The 22785-nt window shown below is 44.3% G+C and overlaps 1 protein-coding gene across 4 annotated transcripts in view; it reads left to right on the top strand.

Moving 5' to 3' along the window:
• Window positions 1–22785, top strand: part of SCML4 (Scm polycomb group protein like 4) — a 144416-nt gene that overhangs the window by 99250 nt on the left and 22381 nt on the right. For 3 of the 4 annotated variants that reach the window (XM_001147023.7, XM_001147087.8, XM_054686182.2), the window contains 2 exons: window positions 1500–1700; window positions 3249–3443. In XM_001147023.7, the coding sequence (XP_001147023.1) occupies window positions 1500–1700; window positions 3249–3443 (396 nt within the window). Of the gene's footprint in view, window positions 1–1499; window positions 1701–3248; window positions 3444–16248; window positions 16426–22785 lie in introns of those variants that run through there. The other variant, XM_016956077.4, reaches the window with a different exon arrangement.

Below are 22785 nucleotides of genomic sequence, written 5' to 3'. Positions count from 1 at the left end.
TTTCTTCACCTTTGCTGTTACTACTTAGCCTTTCCAAAATGCCACTGGTCTCCTCTTAAAGTCCCTCTTCAGCACTCCTTTGCACCAGTGGCCTCTAAGGTAAGATGCTTATGGGAGGATGATGGGGAGTGAGAAGGCAGATACACAAGAGGGGTCATTAATGTATGGAAGAAAATATAACACCTACTATTCCTATTCATCTTATCTCATCCTTTAACAATTTCTATTTCTTGGCTATGTTTTACAATGTATGCAATGCTTATTAGACAATGCTGTACCATGTCATTGAAAGTGAAGGAAATAACTTTTGTGTCTTATTTCCAAGTTTTGGATAGTTTTTTTCTCAAGAGGTCGGCCAGGGCACTCTTCATTTATTAAGGAATCTGGCTTGATGTCTGAGACAATGAAAAATCTTAAAGCAAATAAGTCTGAAGACAGGCTGACCAGTTCAGCAACTGTTACCAAATTACAGGTGGCATAGGTAGTTGGGGGTTGGAATTTATTCATTGTCATGGAATAGAATGAAGTTGAACTTGTATAAACTAGGTCTGAATCCCTCACCCAACTGACTGAGCTAATTTTACTGATGATAACTAACTCTTTGGGCAGTCTTCTCTGTACAAAATCTTCCTGCTGAAAAAGGATTTATATTTCTTTTTCTCTTTAATTGCAAAATTCATAAAGATTCCACTTGATTTACTGAAATCTATCGTATATGAAAACCAGTTTTGTAGACATTCTAACATTTTTATGTTTATATATATAATATTATATAAATAACATTTATATAATATTATATTATATAAATTAGATACTTTCCTGTAAAAAATTCACACAATACATTAATACAGTTAAGAATGTATATAACCTATAAATAAATAAACATGGTTTGGGACATGTGCCCCCCCCAATATTTTATCAATGGGGTCTATTACCTTAAAAGTGTGGAGACCATTGACTGGGTTCACCTAAATGGGTTGTTGAATATTTCTTTTCTCTGAGATTGTAAATAGCACTGTCTGTAGAGCTTTGTTGAATATATAGTCTCTGGAGTGATAGTGGCATCTTGATTTTTTTGTTTGTAGACGGTTAACAAAGAAATGGCAAAAACTGTCTATAGCTTGACAGCTCCTTTGGAGGAGGGAGAAGAGGTTTTGTATGTACACTTTCCCAGCATGGAAATACCTTTTTACAGACGGTCCATGTGGGCCTCCATAATGGTCTTTAATTCAGATTTCAGTAGATCAGAGTGGACCCACCTATCCAACTGTTTCCAACCAAGAAAGCCCCCGAGGTCAGGCCCTGGCACTTGGGGTGTCTAACTCTTTTGCCTCTTTTACTCCTTAATTGGGAAGAATCCACCCCACTTTTGCCCTTGCCAGCTTTCCCAAGGCCAGGGCCAAAGGGGCATGGCTGAGGCATCCCCCGTGTACACAGAGGCCGCCAGCTGGCCTGATGCGCCCCTGATGCCGAGGGCTTTGTGACCTCTGTCTCTGCAGTCTGCCTCTACATCAACAAGCAGGCCAATGCGGGGCCCTATCTGGAGAGGAAGAAGGTGCAGCAGCTCCCGGAGCATTTTGGGCCCGAGCGGCCATCGGCGGTGCTGCAGCAGGCCGTCCAAGCCTGCATCGACTGCGCCCACCAGCAGAAGCTGGTCTTCTCCCTGGTCAAGCAGGGCTATGGTGGTGAGATGGTGTCAGGTAAGGCCTGGGGCAGGTTGCATGAAGAGGCCATGGATGTCTCTCTGCAGAGGAAGCATCCATACTCAGGCCTGGAGACAGGAGGTGTGGCCAGGGTCTGTCCTTCATCTGCTGGGCTTCTAGGGTCTTTATGAGCCTGTGAGCTAAAAGCCTCTCTCAGGGCTCAGGGAGAGGATGATTCCACGCCCGGGTAAGAAGACTGGATTTCTGATCCTCATCTTGACTCTTCTCCTTCTCCCACTTCCCACTTCCAACTCACCGTTTTTTGCTTTTTTTTCTCCACTTCAAAATATATCCAGAATCCTTTTGCTCCACTTCAAAATATATCCAGAGTCCAACCACCTTTCACCACCCACCGCAACCTCCCTGGTTCTTTAAAAATCTAAGTCAGATCATGCCCCTCCTCTGCCCTAAACCCTCCTCCAATGTTTCCCATGTCACTCCAAGTAAAAGCCCAAGTCCTTACAAAATCCCACAGGCCCTGTGTGACCTGGCCCTGGCTACCTCTTTAATTTCTTGGTTACTTCTCTCTTGTTCCCCACTCTGTTCTAGCAGAGATGACCTCATGGATGTCCTTTAGGTTCTACTCAAATGCCACTCTATCCAAGAATCCTTTTCTGACCCCTTGTCTAATATATCGCCCTTGTCACCCTCCATTCTTTTATTTATTTATTTATTTATTTATTTATTTATTTATTTTGAGACAGGATCTCACTCTGTCGCCTAGGCTAGAGTGCAGTGGCACGATCACGGCTCACTGCAGCCTCGATCTTCTGGGCTCAAGCGATCTTCCGACCTCAGCCCCACAAGTGGCTGGGACTGCAGGAACATGCCGCCAAGCCTGGCTAATTTTTTACAATTTTTTGTAGAGATGAATGCCTCACTATGTTACCCAGGCTGGTCTCAAACTCCTGAGCTCATGTGATCCACCTGCCTCCCAAATGCTGGGATTACAGGCATGAGCCATCGCACCCGGCCTCTCTGTACTTCCTTACTCTGCTCCATTCCTTCTTCATAGCACTTACCACCATGCAGGGCAGTGGGGAAACATCATGGCTTCAACCCCATCTCAGGGCATGTCTTGTTATTCAAGATCCTTCAGAGTCAGAGAAATCCCTTCTTCCATGGTCACGGCCCTCCTCCAGTTTTATCCCCTGATGTGATGTGATAGAAAGGGCACTTCACCTCTGTGGTCCCAAAGAACCCATGACCCTAGTCTAATCATGAGAAAAAAAGACAAATCCAAACGGAGGGACATTTTACCCTGAGCAGTACTCTTCAAAGCTATTAGAGTGATGAAAAACAAGGCAAGACTGAGAAACAGTCACAGACCAAGGAGACGAAGGAGACGTGACAACTAAATGCAATGTGGTGTCCTGGGTGGGATCCCCACCAGAAACAGGACCTTGTGAACAAACAGGTGAAATCCAAATATAGTCTGCTTAGCAACAAAAAAAAAATGAACAAAGAAAAATCCTCACCACGGCCGATTGACTTGCGGTTTTCTCCAGTGCCCGGCTCTAAGCTGACATCTCTCTGGTTTTCCAGTCTCGGCTTCCTTTGATGGCAAACAGCACCTGCGGAGCCTGCCTGTGGTGAACAGCATCGGCTATGTCCTCCGCTTCCTCGCCAAGCTGTGCCGAAGCCTCCTGTGCGATGACCTCTTCAGCCACCAGCCCTTCCCCAGGGGCTGCAGTGCCTCTGGGAAAGTCCAGGAGAAAGAGGAAGGGAGGATGGAATCAGGTAGGCCTCGTCCTGCTTCCCCCACGTGCAGGGACACCTCCCTGTCCCAGGTGTCTCTGCCCTTCCACTATGGAGGGAGCCATTGTAGCTCCTGGCAGTTCTGCCACTGGAGGCCCATGGGCTGCCTGTCTGGGTGCCTGGGAAATATTTGTACCTGGCTGGAACAAAGGGGTGCCTGGACAGTCCCCACCCCAGGCTGCAGAGGGAAGTGGTCCCTCCAGCTATTAAGAGCTGACATTATAACTTTTAGGTCTATATTATTAGAATTTAGACAATGAGACCACATCACATCATATATAACAAATAAGTTTCTTCACTCTCCTCTCATTGAAACTCTGGGCATTTGTCATTGTTGAGTAGTAGCAGGACTACAAAACTAAGGAACTCATCCCAAAGAAACTAGAGCTATAGAACTGATGATGTTGGTCCTGCCTGGGAGTCTCAGACACCTACCCATGTGAATTAAAGGTGCAACAAAGTGTCTATTATTGCAGGGATTTGACGGGGCCATATATTAAATATGTCTTCCAGCAAGGGTTAGTGTTTCGTTCTCATCACAAGATGGAAAGTGGCCTAGGGGTTGAGCACCTTTTTGTACCATTAGCCACAGAGTAGCTCAGGATGGAAAAGTGGCCCTTGGGGAGGGTAGCAAGGCCACACAGGCATACATGACACAGTGTTGTCTACCCAAGGGGCTAGATGTCAATAGGAGGTGCTCCTTCTCCGCTAAGCAGCCCTGAGTTATAGATCTGCAAAGAGGTGAAGGTGAATCTCAAGGATGGGTAGAAATGTTGCCTTTTTTCTTTCTCTGAACACAGGGTTGTTGGTATATGAAAAGTACACAGGCAGTACAACTGGTATCCAGTTATTATGTTAGTCTGCAAACATTTGGTGAACCCTCTTCTGTTCCAAGCACTGTGTGAGACCCTGCCTTGGATAAGTCAAATGCATGAGCTTAGGAAAGTTTTTGAGAAATAGAGTAACTGCTACAAATAATAAAAAACAGATACATCTGCAGGTATGTGCTCGCAGACAGGTTTAGCACATTCAACAAAAGGATACTTATCATAAGAGAGGCTGTGTCTCCAACTCAAGAGGACAGCAGGGAAGGATAAATTTAGATTCTCTGCATAGTTTTTCTTGGATACTATCAAAATCTTTCCTACAATTTTGCTTTTATCTCTCTGAGTCCTGGGAAACAGGAAGAAATTTGGCCTCTGCAAAGGAAAGTACCTAATTAAATATGGTTGGTGTGAGCAGATGCTATTTACTTTTATGTTTTTCTTGATGTCTCTGCATGTGTGAGCTTGGAGAAGTCTCATCTCTCTCCGGGCCTAGATTTCCTATGGGTAAATGACAGGTTGGAGTTGCTGATACAGCACGTTCTTCTGGTTCCAACAGTCTATGAATCTGGCCTCACCTGTAAACCCTAGTTGACTCACAAACATATTCTTAAACTATTTATCTTCTAGTGAGTGTTGCAATGAGAATAGCAGAATCGTGTGATTTCACTTCTCAGATGCTTGCCTCATTGTTACATTGAACACACAATGACCCATGGGACATCATCATAAAGCAGCATAACCCGTATCTCCCATTGTCCTCTAAGTGTATCCTGCGGGACTAGTTCTTCCCTGACTACGGATGAAATTCAGAACAAATATTGGCTTTTCTGGCTCCTTTCAGGTTACAAAATGTTCTCTAGTCAATAATTGATATGTCCAGGTCAGGGTGATAACTGAACTTTATTCTTAGTGAATCTATTATAGGTTTTTACATGTGGTTGCCATGAGGCTTATAAAAAATGCTACAGGTATAAAAAGTTACTTTAAAGAAATTACAACTTATTTTAGATCACACAGACAAGAATAGAAACAAGGAAAAAATGAAAAAACAATCCTGCAGTTTAACTCCATCCCCCCTACAGTGGACTTTTAGTTGCCTCTATTTATATGTTTTGATATTACCTATCTCTTAAGAGATTGTTCTAGCTATTATTGCTTTTAATAGCTTTGTCTTTTGGGCTTCATACTAGTGTTATAAGTGGATTATACACAGCAATTACAGTATTAGAGTGTTCTGGGTTTGTCCGTGTACGTAATGGTACCAACAGGCTTTGTACCCGCAGTGGTTTTTTTTTTCTTTCACATTGAAAAACTGCCTTTAGCATTTCTTGTAAGATGCCTGTGATGGTGGTGAATTCTCTCTGCTTTTGTTTGTCTGGGAGAAAATTTATTTACCCTTCATATTTGAAGGATAACTGCTTGATACAGTAGTCTTGGATAACAGTTATTTTTTTTCTTTCAGTACATTGAAAATGCTGTTCCATTCCCTCCTGGCCTATATGGTTTCCACTGAGAAGTCTGTTGCCAGATGAATTGGGGTTCCTTCAAATGTCATTTGCTTCTTTTTTGTTGCTGCTTTTAGGATTCTCTCTTTGTCCTTGGACTTTGAGAGTTTGATGATTATAATATATGCCTTGGGGTAGTTTTGTTTGTTAAAATCTGTTTGGTGTTCTCTGCCCTTCCTATACATGCATATTTGACCCTTCTCATCTTTTGGAAAGTTTTCTGTTATTATTTATTTGAATGAGCTCCCTACCCCTTGTTCTTGCTTGACTCCTTCTTGAACACTAATAATTCTTAGATTTTGTCTTTTGAGGTAATTTTCTATATCCTGTAAGTGATCTTCATTAATTCTCATCCTTTTTCCTTTTTTCTCTTTTGATTATATTTCCAAATAGTCTATCTTCGAGCTCACTAATTATTTCCTTTGCTTGATCTACTTCACTATTGAGAGTCTCTAATAATTTTTTTAGTTCAGCAAATGTATTTCTTAGTTTGAATATTTCTGTTTGATTTTTTTAATTATTTCAATCTCTTTGTTAAATTTCTCTGATATATTTCTGAATTGCTTTTCTGTGTTATCTTGGAAATCAGTGAGTTTCCTTAAAACTACTATTTTGAATTCTTGGTCAGAGAGCTCACATGTTACCATCTTATTAGGGTCAGTTTCTGGTCCCTTGCCTTGCCCATTTGGGGAGATCACGGTTTCCTGTCGGCCATTGTTTCTTGTGGATGTGTCTATGTCTTTGCATTGAAGGAATATTTATTTCAGTCTTCTCTGACTTGTTTGGCTTTTATTGGGTATATTTGCTTATAGGTTCTTTACTGCTAGGTCACTGTCTTTGGTTTTTTGGCTCTACATGGCACCTTAAGCCCAGGTTTGCCTTAGCTCTAGTGAATGATTGAAGCATTGCCCTTTCCAAATGCAGGAGGTCCCAAAAAGGTATATCCCAGCAGTGTGGGAAGGCTGGCTAGGGGCTTGTGCCCAGGGGATCTGTGGGACAAACCTACAGTGTGGTACTGCGTAACAGCCACGCTGATTTGAAATCTCCCTTGGGCAAGTAACTAAGCAGAGTTCCCAGGGCTGGGGATGGTAGTTCTACCTCCCTGCTTTGTCTCTGGCTGTCCTCAGGGATATTTCTCCCTTCGGGCACTCTCAATGCTTCCTATGGATTAAGGCAAGGACAGGCCTCCTGCCATGGAAACCAAGACGGTGTGAAAGCTGGTTGTACACCTTGATCTCACTTTTTCTAGTGTAGAAACAGTGAATTGGGAGAATTTTTTCTGCATGCTTGGTGCTAAGCAGATGGAGGGAGGGACTTGAACGTGGAAGTCAGATTCTCTTACCCTCTGCTCAGAGTTTTTTCATTTCTCTGTGGCCCCAGGCACTGTCTCCTCTTCATATTTGAGTTCTGGGATATTTCTTGTTATAATCTCGGTGCTGTACATTTGTTTTTGATTTTCTGTGGTGGGGACTGAAGCCAGCTTGCTTCTATGCCACCAGTTTGGAACTTGAAGTCGGCCTCGAAACTTTCAGTTTCACTCAAAGACATAATGACCGCCCCACACCCAGCTCAGGCTTGCTTCAGGCCAGTTGCCTGCAGCAATAAAGAAGGGCATGGTTGGCTTCTCCCCCAACCTTCCCCCTTTTGTTATTGCCTCCTCCCATAGCTCGCTAACCTTGATCCCCTTCACAGTGGATGGGGGAAGGAGGAGACGCAAGAGGCAGGGGAATTTGTACGTGATGAATCTTGCTGTGAGTTGGCATCATGCTCTCTGCTTCTAGCCGATGTTTAAAGCTGATTCTTCATCCTGTGGGCTTTTACATGTGTTCTTTGGTGACCCTACCATCTCTCACCTGCACTTGCATGGGCATGGACAAATGCAACTCTTCTCTAGCTGGTCATTTACAATTCTTTCCACAGTCCAAGGCCTCTGGGGGTAAATCTCTAGATTCAGCTGAAGCCCTCTCGCACCTCCAGACTGCCCTGTGGAAAGGATCTAAGATGATCCTGCTGCAGATCTATGTCTTCTGATGGCCCACATCTGGTCCTTGAGAAACACTCGCACATCCTCTGACCAAACAAACTCTGGATGTATTGGCTGATCCCTGCAGGCACCTCTCCTTTGTTCTGCCAGCCAACGGCCATCTTTTAGAGCTTGTCTCTCAAGCTCCAGAGGACAGATCTCAAGCTATTCATGTGTTCACACTGAAGCCATGCACTGGATCATTTTCTCCTAACTTTCTCTTCTAGTTAAACTGTTTCTCTGCCTCTACAACCTCGTTTGCAGGATGGATGTGGGTGGTCATCTATTGGTGTAAAACTGGCTTTCCACCATCTCTTTTTACAGACCCGCATGGTGGTCTCACACTTCATTGTGGTATATGGTGTCTGTTGTCTTGCAGCTCAGCTAAAACTGAACCTAAAATGGTTTCCTTTTAACATCTTATTCCAGGAGGATGACAGCCTTCCTTCCTAAAAGCTGATGTCTCCATCTGAAAGCTGGTTTTCCTCCCAGTCAGCTGGGAGGTTTGGAAGTAATGACCCCAGTTGTTCTCTTGAGCCCTTTCCTAGCTCATAACTACTTTGAAAAAATAAATTGCTCTAAATTATCCAACCTTGTGGCACTGATTTCTCAGCAGAGCTGAGTGCTGTGAATTTTGCTTGTCAGGGAGCCTTGGGGAAAGTGGAGGAAGCAGCGATGGCATGGTAAGCTCTGAGCAGTACCCTCACCCCACATGTCTTTCCCACCAGTCTGTCATGAGCCCTACAATGACACCATTAGGGAGTTTGCCTTTAGAGTAAGACATTGTCTCTTTAAGATCGCCTTGTCAAAGTTTCTTTAAATAACATGTCAAGTTACCAGTATGTTAGAGGATGAATTAGTTTATCATCCATTTTCTCACCATTGTGACAAGAGAGGCATATGCATTTGTATGAGGGAAGGGTGGAGGTTTTTTTTTGTTTGAGGCTCCATACATCCATAGGACCACATTGTTCCCGAACAGGATTGTAAGGTCATGGGCTTATCTGCATCAGGACAATGCCTGGTTCTGCTTGGCCCCAGGGTTGTTCTGTTCAAGTTGAAGAGTTCCAGGATTGGTGCCATGCACCTAAAGGGCTTGTCAACACTCACTGGAACATTTCCAGAAGACAGTTAATCACATGATAAGAAGATGCAAAGCCATGACAGCTAAGGAACTATGGAAAGAACTGGGATGTTTTTGGTAGAAAAAAAGAGAAGATTTGGGAAAGATGTGATTTTATGTTCCAGTATATGACAGCAGGTCAGGTGGCTTTGTTCTCTGTGGTCCTGTAGAACAGAACTGAGACTAAATAAGTAAAAGGTAGATTGAATTAAATCTAAGGTCTTGTCCCTCAAACTCTGGTCAGGGGCATTGTTATCACCCACCAAAGCCAAAAATCTCAGTGGCCCTGCCAAACTTTCAAACAACAGATCCCCAGGTGCTTTGAAGACACATTAGAGAAACATAGATTTAAGGAACACTCTCCCAGGTAGAGAACTTAGCAGTTAAATAACCAGATGGAACTCTCAGAAGATAGTTCCCTTGGGAGTCAGGTGGAGTTGACATTGTAAAGAGCTTTGAAATGTCAAAGCCACTCAGAATTTGAAGGGGCTGCTTGGGAGGTAGGTGATAATGATCTCCCCATTGTTGGTGACAAATATGTGTGACTTGTTAGGGTCATTAGTGGGAATGTTGGCCACCTGGAGGAGTAGGAGCAAGATGTTCTCGCTGGTCCCTTACAGGCTGACAGTTCCGGGCTGGAGGTGGCAGAGAACAGCCCTGTACAGCAGGAGGGCAGGTTACCTTCAAAGCATTAGCAAGGGCCTCCCAGAGGTGAAGGTATGGACACCAAGACAAAGTGGCTGTATTAGAAGCAAGACCTCTTCCCTTGAAGAAGAGGGAGGGCTTCTTCCACATCTCTTCCTCAGACTTTTGAAATATAAACTCTCGCTCCTTTTTTTTTCAAGATGGAGTCTCTCTCTGTTGCCCAGGCTGGAGTGCAGTGGTACGAACTCGGCTCACTGCGACCTCCACCTCCTGGATTCGAGCAATTCTCCAGCCTCAGCCTCCCAAGTAGCTGGGATTACAGGTGTGCACCACCACACCTGGCTAATTTTTGTATTTTTATAGAGATGGGATTTCGACATGTTGCCCAGGCTGGTCTTGAACTCCTGACCTCAGGTGATCTGCCCGCTTCGGCCTCCCAAAGTTATAAACTCCCTATTCAAATGATATTTTTCCTGTGCTTAGGGAAAATCAGCTTTCAGGCTTCCCTGCTGCCTGAATTCAGCCTGGAAGTTAGAGTTCTTGGCCTGAGACCAGGAACTTAGTTATTTCCCTCCAATTCTATTAGCTGACATCTGAAGGTGGTTTGTGTTTGGGGAAGTAACACAGCTCCCTGGGTGTTTTAGGAGAATGGAGGCAGAAAGATGGATTTGATAACACTGGTGGCTCTGTCAGAAGTCATGAGATGACCACGGGGAAAATGTTATCTTGCCTTTGAGTGTTAAAATTTAAAAAGACCCAAGTATAAATATGCTTTAGCCAGTGCTTCTCAAACTTTAATGTGCAGAAACCGCCTGAGTATGTTGCTAAAATTCAGATTTTGGTTCAGTAAAGCTGGGGTGGGGCCTGAAAGCCTGCATTTCTTTTTTTAAAAAAAATTAATTAAGCTAAATTCAATTTTTTATTTGTACAAGTTTGTGGGGTACAAATGTAATTTTGTTACATGCATAGATTGCACATCGCTGAAGGTAGGGCTTTTAGGGCACCCATCACCCAAATAATGTACATTGTACCCATTATGTAATTCTCCTCTTCCCTCCCACCCGCTCACCATTACAAGCCTGCATTGTCTATCATTCCACAAGACAGTCTGCCTTTTAACAGGTGCCCAAGTGATACTGGTGCTGCTGATATTGGTGCAGCTGATAGGGCGGGGGCCACACCCTGAGTGATAGAGTGTGGGTGGGCTGGCAGAGTCCTGCTCACACAGAGAAACTTATTCCAAGTTTTCAGTACAGGAAGTCTGTCTGTGCTAAGATGGTTCTTCTCTGCTATAAGTGTTGCCCCTGAAGATGATCCAGTGTTGAGTGGAGGTGTTTTGTGGGCTGGAAGTGAAGAGAAGGGCATGAAGGGCAGAGTGGTTGGATCGAGGTGGCACTTGTATAAATCCAGGGGAGAAAGACAAGGCTTGCATATCTGGGGAAGAGGGTGAAAGATAGGAAAGAATGATGACAAACAAACAAATTTCTCCCCATGGCCAGCAAGCACCTGAAGCATGGTCTCTGGTGCCCTGTAAACCTTCCCCAATCCGAAGAAGGTATCCCTCTGTTCTCCCCAGATCCTTATTTCCACGTCCACAATGGCATTTGATTCTGCTTTATATTGCAGGACTCTGCGTCCAGATCTCTTCTTCCTGCTAGATAGACCTGGGCGTCCCCAGCAGAGCCTGAAACACAGCAAACACGCAGTAAATACCTACTGACTTGAATTCTATGCAACACGACAGAACAAATTGTCTGCTCACCAAGAGTAGGAGATCTTTGGAAACCACAAATGTGAGAGTTGAACTATTCTGCAAGATCTAATTTAGTTGCTGGTTTCCTGCCTTTTGAAGGTTTAGCATAATGGGGACAGATTGTTTACTTTTGCTGAGTAGCTTCTTTGATATACAGATGGCAGGGGGTGGAAGATGAGAACGGACATTTATTCTTGAGGCTTACTGTTTCCTTCCTTGGCTGGTGGTCTTTGAGCAGGCACCAGAACACCCTCCCAGTAATAGTCACTCACAGTGTTTCATTACGGTTGAACCTATACACTCAGCATTGAGAAATCAAACCTGCTTCCTATCCAACAACACATTTATCTAGTAGAATAACATTACAGAGAATATATGGAGAATGTCTATCTTTACAAAAGATCATTTATTTTTAAAAGGGAACAGAGTTCATCAAGAGGCATGAGTTTCATTACATGGACCCATCCATTTAGTCAGTTGGCAGATAGTACTGAGCTCCCCTGTTTGTAATGCAGCGAGGCGCACAGGGCCCAGGTCACTTGTTCAGAGCCACACACACAGCAAGATAGCAGCAGGGAGGAAACTGAGAGCAGGTCTTCTCATCCCCGGCCCTTTGCTTTTCCTCTCCAAGTTTTTCCTTATTCCAAGTTTTTCTGCTGTCTGTAAGGCCCGTTATCCAGCACTGGCTGCGTGGGGTGTGCATCCCTGTTTCTCAGCTCAGAGGGCTGACTGCACACAATAGATGTCCACAAGGGGCTTGTGGTACACCTGTGTTGCTTCTAGTAAAGATGTGAAAGAACAGAACAAACCCCAGCCCTCATTTAGCAAAATCAAGGAGGAAACTACACTCTAGGAAGATCAATTCTCTTCTTCTCCTGGGTTTCCTGCCTTTCCCACACGGGATGTTTTCCCCGTGTCCTTGTGTTCTGGCTACATCGCGGCTGGATGACAACCACGGGGCAGGCACAGCCCACATTCCAGCTGCCCGGGAAACTTCCTAATTTCTACAAAACCCACACAAGTAGCCTACTCCACCAGACAGTGGCAGAGTTTGATCTAGTGTTTGAATTAATATGTGGAATGATGGGTAGAAAAAGAAAAGAAATAAAGGGGGAGTTCTTGATTAATGGGTATAGAGTTTCAGTTTTACAAGACTAGTTATGGAGATAGATGCTGGTGATGGATATGCAACATTTTGAATGTATTTAATATCACTGAGCTGTATGCTTAGAAATGGTAAAGATGATAATTTTTTTTTTTTTTTTTGAGACAAGATCTTGCTCCATCATCTAGGCTGGAGTGCAGTGGCGTGATCTCGGCTCACAGCAACCTCCACCTCCAGGGTTCAAGTGATTCTCCTGCCTTAGCCTCCCAAGTAGCTGGGATTACAGGAGCCCACCACCATGCCTGGCTAATTTTTGTATTTTTAATAGAGATGGAGTTTTGCCATGTTGGTCAGGGTGGTCTCGAACTCCTCAGCTCAAGTAATTCACCTGCCTCAGCCTCCCAAAGTGCTGGGATTACAGGAGTGAGCCACTGTGTCTGGCCACGACTTTATGTGATATGTATTTTACCACAATAAAAAAAAACTTGAAGAAAAAAAAACAGAACTGGAATCCCCCCTCCCTCAAAAACAGAAAGAAAGGAAAGGAATGAAGGGAGGTGCATTCCTGCAGATGCCTTTGCACCTGCTTGTGTCCCAGTGCAGGCCACATGACTGGAACATTGTGGAGCTGTGTTTGTCACAGCCAAGGGCCACATGGACAAATGAGCTGTCTCATTCTCAAGCTGAGCATTGGAAAGGAGGTCATTTGGAAGGAGAATAAAATATCGACAAGCTCTGGTCTTAAGAATCCTTGCAGAAGGTTTTGATGAAAAGGTTGAAAAAGAGGCTGAGCTCGGTGGCTCACGCCTGTAATCCCAGCACTTTGGGAGGCCGAGGTGGGTGGACTGCTTGAGGCCAGGAGTTTGAGACCAGCCTGGCCAACATGGTGAAACCGTGTCTCTACTAAAAATACAAAACTTAGCCAGGTGTGGTGGTGGATGCCTGTAATCACAGTTACTCGGGAGGCTGAGGGAGGAGAATTTCTTGAACCCAGGAGGTGGAGGTTGCTGTGAGCTGAGATTGTGCCACTGCATTCCAGCCTAGGTGACAGAGCATGATTCCTTCTCAAAAACAACAACAATAACAACAACAACAAAAAACTAAAAAGTGTTCATCAGTTTTGTAGAAAATACAAAAGCCTTCATATTTTTCCTGACACTTAGGGCCATAGAGGCCAAGCTAGAACCCTTACACCATGGAATAGGGAGTGTTCTCCAGGGTCGGAGTCCTCATCCTAATTCTCCCCATGTGCCTATGTAAATTCATTTAGGAAAAGCTTTATATTTTCAGTGATATCTTTCATTAAATTATGATATCTGTACATATTTTAAAATATTGAACTAAAAGGGAAAAATATAATCTCTTTTTTAAAGAAGGCGCCTCCAGAGAAAAGCCTGCATTTCATAGAATTTAAAATGGATTCTCTATTATGTCCAGCAATTGATTGGATCCCTTTGCATTGTAAGGCTCAGGTTCTCTCTCATGTCCTGTAGATACCGAGGAAGTTATTTACTCCATAACTATTAACCAATGAATGAATGTTCCAATTAAGTTGTTTTAATCGCCCAAGGTATCTTCAATATGAACTAGTGTAATATTGAGTCACATTGACCCCTTTGATAAAATTTTGGTAGAAAGTAACTGTATTCAAACAAACAAACAAAAGAAGTGAACACTCTTCTTGTCTAAATCACAATTTATTTTGTGGATTAAAGATGCCAGCACCTGAGACTTGAGGAGCAGAATGATGCTGGTGGTAAACCCCTTGCAGGCTTTCTACTGTTTGGGGGTGTGGAGGAGATAAAAAGCCTGAAAAAAAGAGGCCAAATGGACTCCTTCTTCCTAGAAGGCTGACCCCAGGAATCCTCTGAAAGACACCCCTACCTCTACCCTATGCCCACTCCTCAAATAACAAAATCTACTGGAAATCTCCTGTGTTCCATGAGGCAAACAGTCCCTCATGTGGCGCCCCCACTCCTCGATTCTCCATGAGCCATTAGAGCTGGCCAGATGGTGGGGGGTCTCCCAGCCTCTCTATCAAACAGTTGTGTCTGTGTCCACTGCAGAAGATATTCTGTTTCTGGTGAGCCTGTCCAAAGAGGCTCCTGCCTCTGACAGAAGAGTAGGTCCGGGAGATGGGCCAGGCATCTAAGTAGATCCAAGGGGTTGGAAACCAAGTTCTCTGATTATACCTCAGAACAGTGGAAGCACAAGGACTGGTGGAAACAAAGGGACAGGGTATGTGAGATGCAGCCATTCGAGGCCTCCAGGACCTGCACAGGTTGTATTAGAGACCCCTTCTGGTTATTCCCCTGGACCACAACCCTGAGCCCCTGTGGCGGACCCTAAGGTACTGCTATCTGCAGGCTACTCACACCATTATCTGTTGTCCATGCTTGAGAACTAGGGTTAGAATGGCAAACCATGCCAAGAGGAGCTGAAGCAGCTTAGGAAACCAGTAGGCTTCTAAGATGAACTTCATGAACTCTCTCCTAATAGTGGTGCTTTCTGTGTTTCATTCATAAGCAACAAACCCTTTGCTGAAAAAAACTACAACAAACAAACATAAACTCCCTGGCAGAGAAGTGGGCAGATACTCTGTACCAGATCTATCCTAGCTACTGCTGAGTTAATAATGACAACTTCCAATCTGGACATGCAGAATCAAGAGGAATGAAACGGCTTCCTTTTTTCTGTCCACAATAGTTATCTTTTGCCATGTCATAAATTACCCCCAACACTTAGGGGCTTAAAATAACATTTAGGGTCTCACAGCTTCTGTGGGTCAGGGGACCAGGTGCAGCCTCACAGGCCTTCTGGTTCTGAATCTCTCACAAGGCTGCATCTCAAACCTCAACTAGGGCAGGACCCACTTTTCCAGCTTTTTCACATGGTTGTCAGCAGGACTGAGTTTCCAATGAGCTGTTGGTTTGTTGCCAGATGGGTCCCTTTGCAGAGCATCTCACAGCACAGCAACTTGCTCCACCAGAGTGAGCAATGCTAGGAGTGCTGTGAACCTCTCTCAAAGTCGAGATGTCCATTTAGAAAGGAAACTTACAAGGCGTCCTCTATTCCAGGAACTTCAGTATTTTCCTGATTAAGGACCACTTTTAATTTCCCCAAGGTTCTATGAAAGACCAAAAAATTGTGGGGGCTGTGGAGGAAACCGCGTGACCACAGGAAGTCCCACCCACTTCGCCTCCCCCAGCTCTCGGGAATTCTCATAAGCTTGGCGTGGAGGTTTGGCAAAGCTGCAAGATCATATGGAGGGTGGTATGGAACCTGCTCTCCTCCCGAGAGCACGGAAAGGCCATTCATTATCCCAAACAGATGACTTTGGTCAAAAATGCCTTTGGTCAAAATTTCCAAAGGAGGAAATCAACCCCTAGGCTTAGAACAAAGTCTTAGGCAAACCAGAAACATCTGAGAGGATGTAAGAAGTTCAGGTGTCAGGCATTAAAATTATGGTCGGTTGCTGTGCATCTCATTAGGGGAGAAAAAATAGAAATGTACTTAAATGGACCAGAGGGGAGTCATAAGGTTGATTCTCAGGGCTGAGTGATCTGAACTGCAGAGACAACCTTAGAGAGAAAATCCATACTGGCCAGAGACCAAGTTAATGGAAAATTTAATTGAAGCAAATGAAATGCTCAGCCTCATAGATAGTATGGCCCTGTGCCCTTTGAACCAGAAAGGCTGGGCCAGGAGGCCACAGAGGGCCCTAAGGGAAAACTCCCTTATCTGCAAGAACAAGGGGCGGGACTGAGTTTGAGAAAAGAAAATCTGCAAACCTCCACAGGAGCCTCAGTGAAAGGCTGCATGCAGGGGAGGAAACCTTCAGGTTTTGGTCACCAGGAAGCCCATTAGAGATTCACAGCAGAAGGCCCCTCTGCATCCCACAGCACCAAGCACGTGCTGGAAACCGGCGGTTCCCCAGAGGAGAGTGGGAGAGGCTGCCGGGTAGCAGAGACACAACCACCAAGGTAGGCACCGAAGCACCTGTGTCTGGGCTCTGAGTAAAAGAGGTGCAGCTGGCACGAGCACCTGCTACTGCTTCCTGCGCCTTCTCCCTCCTGCCCCTCTCCTCGCAAGTCTCCTTTTCCTGTACTATCTAGGTGATGGCACCTGGCTAAGCAAAGAGGGGTAGCTGCTCTACAGCTCTACAAATCTGCGAACTGCACTCCTGCCTTTTCTAATCTGGGTTTCAGGGCTAGGAATCTCTGATGCTGCCATCTCTGTCAGCAAGCTGAACCAAACTGTTCACACACGGAGGCCACAGGACACTGACCATAGCTTGGGCAGGGTGTGGGGGTCGGCAGGGCTGGGCAGACCGGCAAAGGGGTCAGGCAATCAATCCTGAGCAAGGCCAGGGCTCCCAGTCTGGAGGAAGTTGGTCGTGCTGATTGTGGAAAGGGCTCACTCTGCAGCTGCTCCCTCAACTGGGAAGACTGATGCGGGAAGTTGGGGGTGAGAGAGAGAAAGACAAACAGGCAGAACTGTTTAGAGATGACAAATAGTGTCTAAGACTAGATGTTGTGGTTCTTATTGCCTTAATAGGTATTATGTGAGAATAATTTTGCATAGTGGAATTGTTGTGTTTCAGGACTTCATTTGGTTAGTGAATCCAAGTAAAATGCCAGTTTAATTTTTAAAAATAAAATCAATAGTCCGAGCCCACTGGGCTGTAAGCAGTTAAGCCTTGTGTCCTAAGTGAGGAGAGCTGACACTTGGTCAGGAGCATCTATAGTTTTATACATAAGGTCCGTTTTCCCCTCCCTGCCGCTCTGTTTTGGGACTTTCTCTTTCTCTCTCTGGCTCATGGCTTTCTCCTACACCTCTTCCTCTTTCTGCTTCTCTCTTTGGAGGTTCTCTACATTTCAGGGGCTCACACCTGACCCTCCAGGACTGTAGCAGAAATGGGCTGCACCTGGGTGTCCTGGAAGCCATGGATGCAGGGGCATTACCTAACCCTATCTCCACCCCAGGCTTCAGCAAGGATCAGGGAGCAAGGGAGGAATCCACACACTCTGGACTCAGAACCCTGAAGCTTTGATCCCTAAACCGGAAGGCTTAGGCACAGTTCAGGTTCATATGCAAACAGGTATGCCTTGAGGCTTGAGTGGGTTTACATGCTTCTAGAGTGTTCTTTGGCCTCACTAATAGGCAGGCTTTATACACAGTGGCTGGAGGGAACCATAGTCCACAAGCAGGTTTAGCGATGGTGAAAAAGGACCATCAGTCTGTCCTGAAAGCTCCCAGGACGCCAAACCTTGAAAATGTGGCAGATTTCTTTGATGGGGCCACGTGTGTGTTTTCCTTTCTATTTAAGCATGCTCTCGTGACTTTGCAAAAGGCAGATCATTCTTTTTTTCTGGAGGAAAAGATTTAATGATTCATAAATGGCAACATTAGTCTCTTGGCTGGATGCAGAGGGTTACAGAAGTGAGTAAAAAGCCCCTCATTTACCTTGCTTTGTTAAGCTGGCATTCTCCACTGCAATTAAATGGCCTCACACAGGCTGGGTTGGAGCCTCTTGTTGATGAGCAGTGCCAGGGTGACAAGACAGCTTCTTTCAGATGGAAAAGGATTTTGTACAGACACAGGAGGAAATGACCATGAGTGCCTTCGCCTGTGAGCCCTACGGTCTGCCGGGAGTCTGTGTGCAGGAGTTAGATCCTCCAACAGGTCGGCTGGCCCCATCTGGTGTTTGCTCACCAGTCAGCCACAAAAGCGCTTGAAAAGTGGGGGTTCCCTCTCCAGATACAGACTTGGTCCTTTCTTTTAACTGACTTTAAATATTGGATTTAGGTAAGAAACATATGTCACAGTTCAATTAAATTCTTAAGCTCCTAGTAGTTCTGCATACCTAGAATTCATCTGCCTCATGTTGGATGTTGAGGTGACCTAACATGTTGGATAGTGTAAAGGGTACATGTCCAGCAGTCATGTGTTTTAACTGAAGCAAGAAGAATTGAGACTAGATGTAAGGAGGAACTTTTAGGCAATGAGATTCATAGCACAATGGCCTCACTCTAAAGGAGATTGTAAAATCTCTTTGGGGAAGCTTTCAAATAAAAGACTCAGTTATCTACCATAGTTTCTTTTCTAGACAACACCCTGCCTGAAGAGATAGGTTGGGGCTAGCTCAGTGCATTCCAAATATTAATTTACCACCTTCACAATTTCTACTGTGTCTGAGTAACACTTATAGAACTGTCTACTCAAGATATTCCTTTACATTAACTCATGTCTTTTAATCTTAGCCATTAGTCAGCTTAAGCAATCATACTGTATCAGTGAAATCATTTTGTTTGATGTGCTAATTATATGTCGTGGATGTACATTGAAATACATGACAATAAAAAAACATTTACTGGTTGTCGTAGGCTGAATCGTGTATGTTCAAATTCTCGGGTATCTGGAACCCTTTTTGGAAATGGGATCTTATTTGGAAATAGGATCTTTGCAGATGTAATCAAGTGAAAGGGAAGTCATACTGAATTAGGGCTCTAATCCCATGACTGGTGTCCTTAGAAGAAGAAGGAAATTTGGACACAGATCGTGACACACAGAGAAAACACCACAGTGGAGGCAGAGATTGGAGTGCTGTCTCCAGCCAAGGAACTCCAAAGATTGTTGGCCACCAGGGGAGGCTAGAAAGAGGCCAGGAGGGATTCTCCCCTAGAGTCCTGAGAGGGAGCCTGGCCCTGTGGACACCTTGATTTCAGACTGGTAGGCTCCAGAACTGTGGCAGAATAAATTTCTGTCGTTTTAAACCACCCGGTTTGTTAGTTTCTGCAATCCTAGGAAATGAATATACCCATGTGGTTCCCTGTCCCGCCAGTGGGAAGCATTTAACATTTGGGGAAATGCTGGGCTGGGTGCTTGTGAAGGTCCTTTTCCTTCCTGCCACCGAATGATGAGGGCCATCAATGCATCTGTCACTTTTACGCTTAGCTATGATGTATCAGAACCCCTCTATAGAAAAGTGCGGAAAATGCAGTTTCAATCGGGTTTGAACAGATCCATTTCATCAATTCTGGAAGCCACCACAGTGTGTGCATCTGAACGTGCTGTTCACTCGCGGCCACCCAGGAGCCACTTTACAGAGCCACATCTGGGGCTTGGTGATTTGTCTTGACAGTTGTCCACCTGGGCAGACTTTGGAACCACCAGCACATCCTTTGCCTGGGTAGAAGGTATTGCTTGATGCCCTCCGAAGCCTATTTTCCCTTCTGATAATTCATTTGGATCACAGCCCAGAGGTTAGCTTTTATTACCTTTGATCTCACCCATGGGCATAAGTAGTTTCTTTCTTTATAATTATTTATTTATTTTTGAGACAGAGTTTTGCTCTTGTTGCCCAGGCTGAAGTGCAGTGATGCAACCTCAGCTCACTGCAACCTCCACCTCCTGGGTTCAAGCAATTCTCCTGCCTCAGCCTCCTGAGTAGCTGGGATTACAGGCGACTGCCTCCACGCTTGGCTAATTTTGTATTTTTAGTAGAGACGGGTTTCACCATGTTGGCCAGGCTGGTCTTGAACTCCCAACCTCAGGTGATCCGCCTACCTTTGCCTCCCAAAGTGCTGGGATTACAGGCATGAGCCACCGTGCCTGGCCGCTGTCAACAGTTTTGAAATCCATTCAGTGCATGTTCCCTTGTTCCCCATTCCCACACTTTGCGATAAGGGAATGATCTGCCATCTGCGTCTGTATTTTCCAACTATAGTGCCAGTCAGTGAATTATCTGCATTCTCTACCTTAGACTATCAGAACTATGTAGGCATATTTAATTTAGACTTAAAGTGTTCAATAAGCAGTGTACTGTTTTTGTTAAATCTTTTTTCATTGTTTATCACAAATCTACCTAAAGAATTTATATATAAGCTCTTTATAATATCAATTTTAATGAGTCTTCTGTGTAACGGCAGCCTTACAGCTAACATTGGCTCAAATGTTTACTCAATAAATATTTATCAAGCACTTCCTCTATTCCAGGCATCATGCCAGATACTGCATGTAGCTTCCTCACATATACCAAAGCACCTGACATGTGGGACACAAAAAGGATTGGTATCCCAGACTATGAGAACTTTCCAACAAAAGGAATGTAATGGCAGCCTTACTGCTTACTGGCTTTAGATCGTAGATAGTAGATAGTAGATGCTCAATACACGTGAGTTTTCCTTTCCCTCACTCCATTCAGAAAGCAGCCTAGTATATAGCTCCATAGCCAGGTCCTTTTTAGAATCTCCCTTCCGAAGGCTTCTGACCCAGAGGGAAGAGATGCAGCGAGGCCATCAAGGCAAAGATGTAGCGTTCCAGGGTCCTGAAGACATCTCGCAGCAATTGGCTGCATAGCATTCGGCACAGAGCATGCATACCCTTCGGCTGCTTAGGTTATGTGTGTCCTGGTGGCCAACGCCATGTTTGTTACACTTGACTGCATATAATTCTTGAGAATATGTTCATAGCCTCATCTGAAAAGCACTGAACTTCTGCAAACGCCTTTAAAAAAAACTTTATTGAGATATAATTCATATATCATACAATTCACCATTTAAGGTACCATTCAGTGACTTTTAGTATATAGATATGCACAGCTATCAGCACAGTCAATTGTAGAATACTTTCATCACCTCAAAGAAACCTCCCACATACCCTTTAGCTATTACCCACCCCACACCCCAACCCCAATCCCTAAGCAACCACGAATCTACTTTTTGTCTGTATAGATTTGCCTTTCCTGGACATTTTATATAAAAAGAATCATTTGACTTGTGGTCTCTTGTGGCTGGATTCTTTTACTTTGCATAATGTTTCAAGGATCATTCACACTGTAACAGGTATCAGTACTTCATTCCTTTTTATGGACAAATAATATTTTGTTGTATGGATATAACAGATTCTTAAATTTTATTCATTCGTTGATAGCCACTTGAGTTTCTTCCACTTTTTAGCTATTATGAATAGGGCTGCTGTAAACATTCATGTACAGATTTTTATGTAGACATTTGTTTTCATTTCTTTTTAGTACATACCTAGGAGTATAATTGCTGGTTCTTATGGTAATTCTACTTTAAGCATTTGAGGAAGTACCAGGCTGTTTCCCAAAGTGGCTGCACCATTTTCTATTCCTACCAGCAGGGTGTGGGGGTTCTAATTTCTCTATGGTATCACCAACACTTGTTATCTGACTCTTTGATTATCACCTTCCTAGTGGGTGTGAAGTGGTGACTCATTGTGGTTTTGATTTGATTCGACTCATGATGTGGATCAGCTTTGATGTGCCTACTGGCCATTTGTATATCTTTTTAAAGAAATGTTTATTCAAGTCCTTTATCCATTTTAAAATCGGGTTGTCTTTTTATTGAGCTAGAATAATTCTTTTTTTTTTTTTTTTTTTTTTTGAGATGGAGTCTCGGTCTGTTGCCCGGGCTGGAGTGCAGTGGCACGATCTCAGCTCACTGCAAGCTCCACCTCCCGGGTTCACGCCATTCTCCTGCCTCAGCCTCCCGAGTAGCTGGGACTACAGGCACCTGCCACCACGCCCGGCTAATTTTTTGTATTTTTAGTAGAGATGGGGTTTCACCGTGTTAGCCAGGATGGTCTTGATCTCCTGACCTCATGATCCACCCGCCTCAGCCTCCCAAGGTGCTGGGATTACAGGCGTGAGCCACCGCGCCCAGCCGAGCTAGAATAACTCTTAATACAGCCTACTCCCTTACACAGGTTGGTTGTATAAGTCTAGCCCCTTTTACAAGATATACAAGTCCCTGATCAAATATATAATTTGCAGGTATTTTCCCCCAATTTGTGAGTTGTCCTTTCACTTTCTTGATGGTGTCTTTTTTTTTTTTTTGAGACTGGGTCTTGCTCTGTTGCTCAGGCTGGAGTGCAGTGGCGCCATCTCGGCTCACTGCAACCTCTACCTCCCAGGTTCAAGCAATTCTCATGCCTCAGCCTCCCAAGCAGCTGGGATTACAGACTCGCATCACCATGCCCAGTTTATTTTTGTATTTTTAGTAGAGACGGGGTTTCACTGTGTTGGCCAAGCTGGTCTCGAACTCCTCATGTGATCCACCCACCTCTGCCTCCCAGAGTGCTGGGATTACAGGCATGAGCCACCGTGCCCAGTGCAAACGTGCAAAAGTTTTTAATTTTGATGAAGTCTAATTTATTTTATTATTTTATTGCTTGTGCTTTTGGTGTCAAATCTAAGAATATTTTGCCAAATCCAAGGTCACAAACATTTACCCCATATGTTTCTTTCTAAGAGTTTTATAATTTTTGCTCTTACATTTACATTTTTTATTCATTTTGAGTTAATTTTTGTATATGGT

This window comes from Pan troglodytes, chromosome 5 (assembly GCF_028858775.2).
Source record: "Pan troglodytes isolate AG18354 chromosome 5, NHGRI_mPanTro3-v2.0_pri, whole genome shotgun sequence".
Taxonomy (NCBI): Eukaryota; Metazoa; Chordata; class Mammalia; order Primates; family Hominidae; genus Pan; species Pan troglodytes.
Note: the sequence above shows the minus strand (reverse complement) of the source record. Positions and strands in the feature narration are given on the sequence as shown.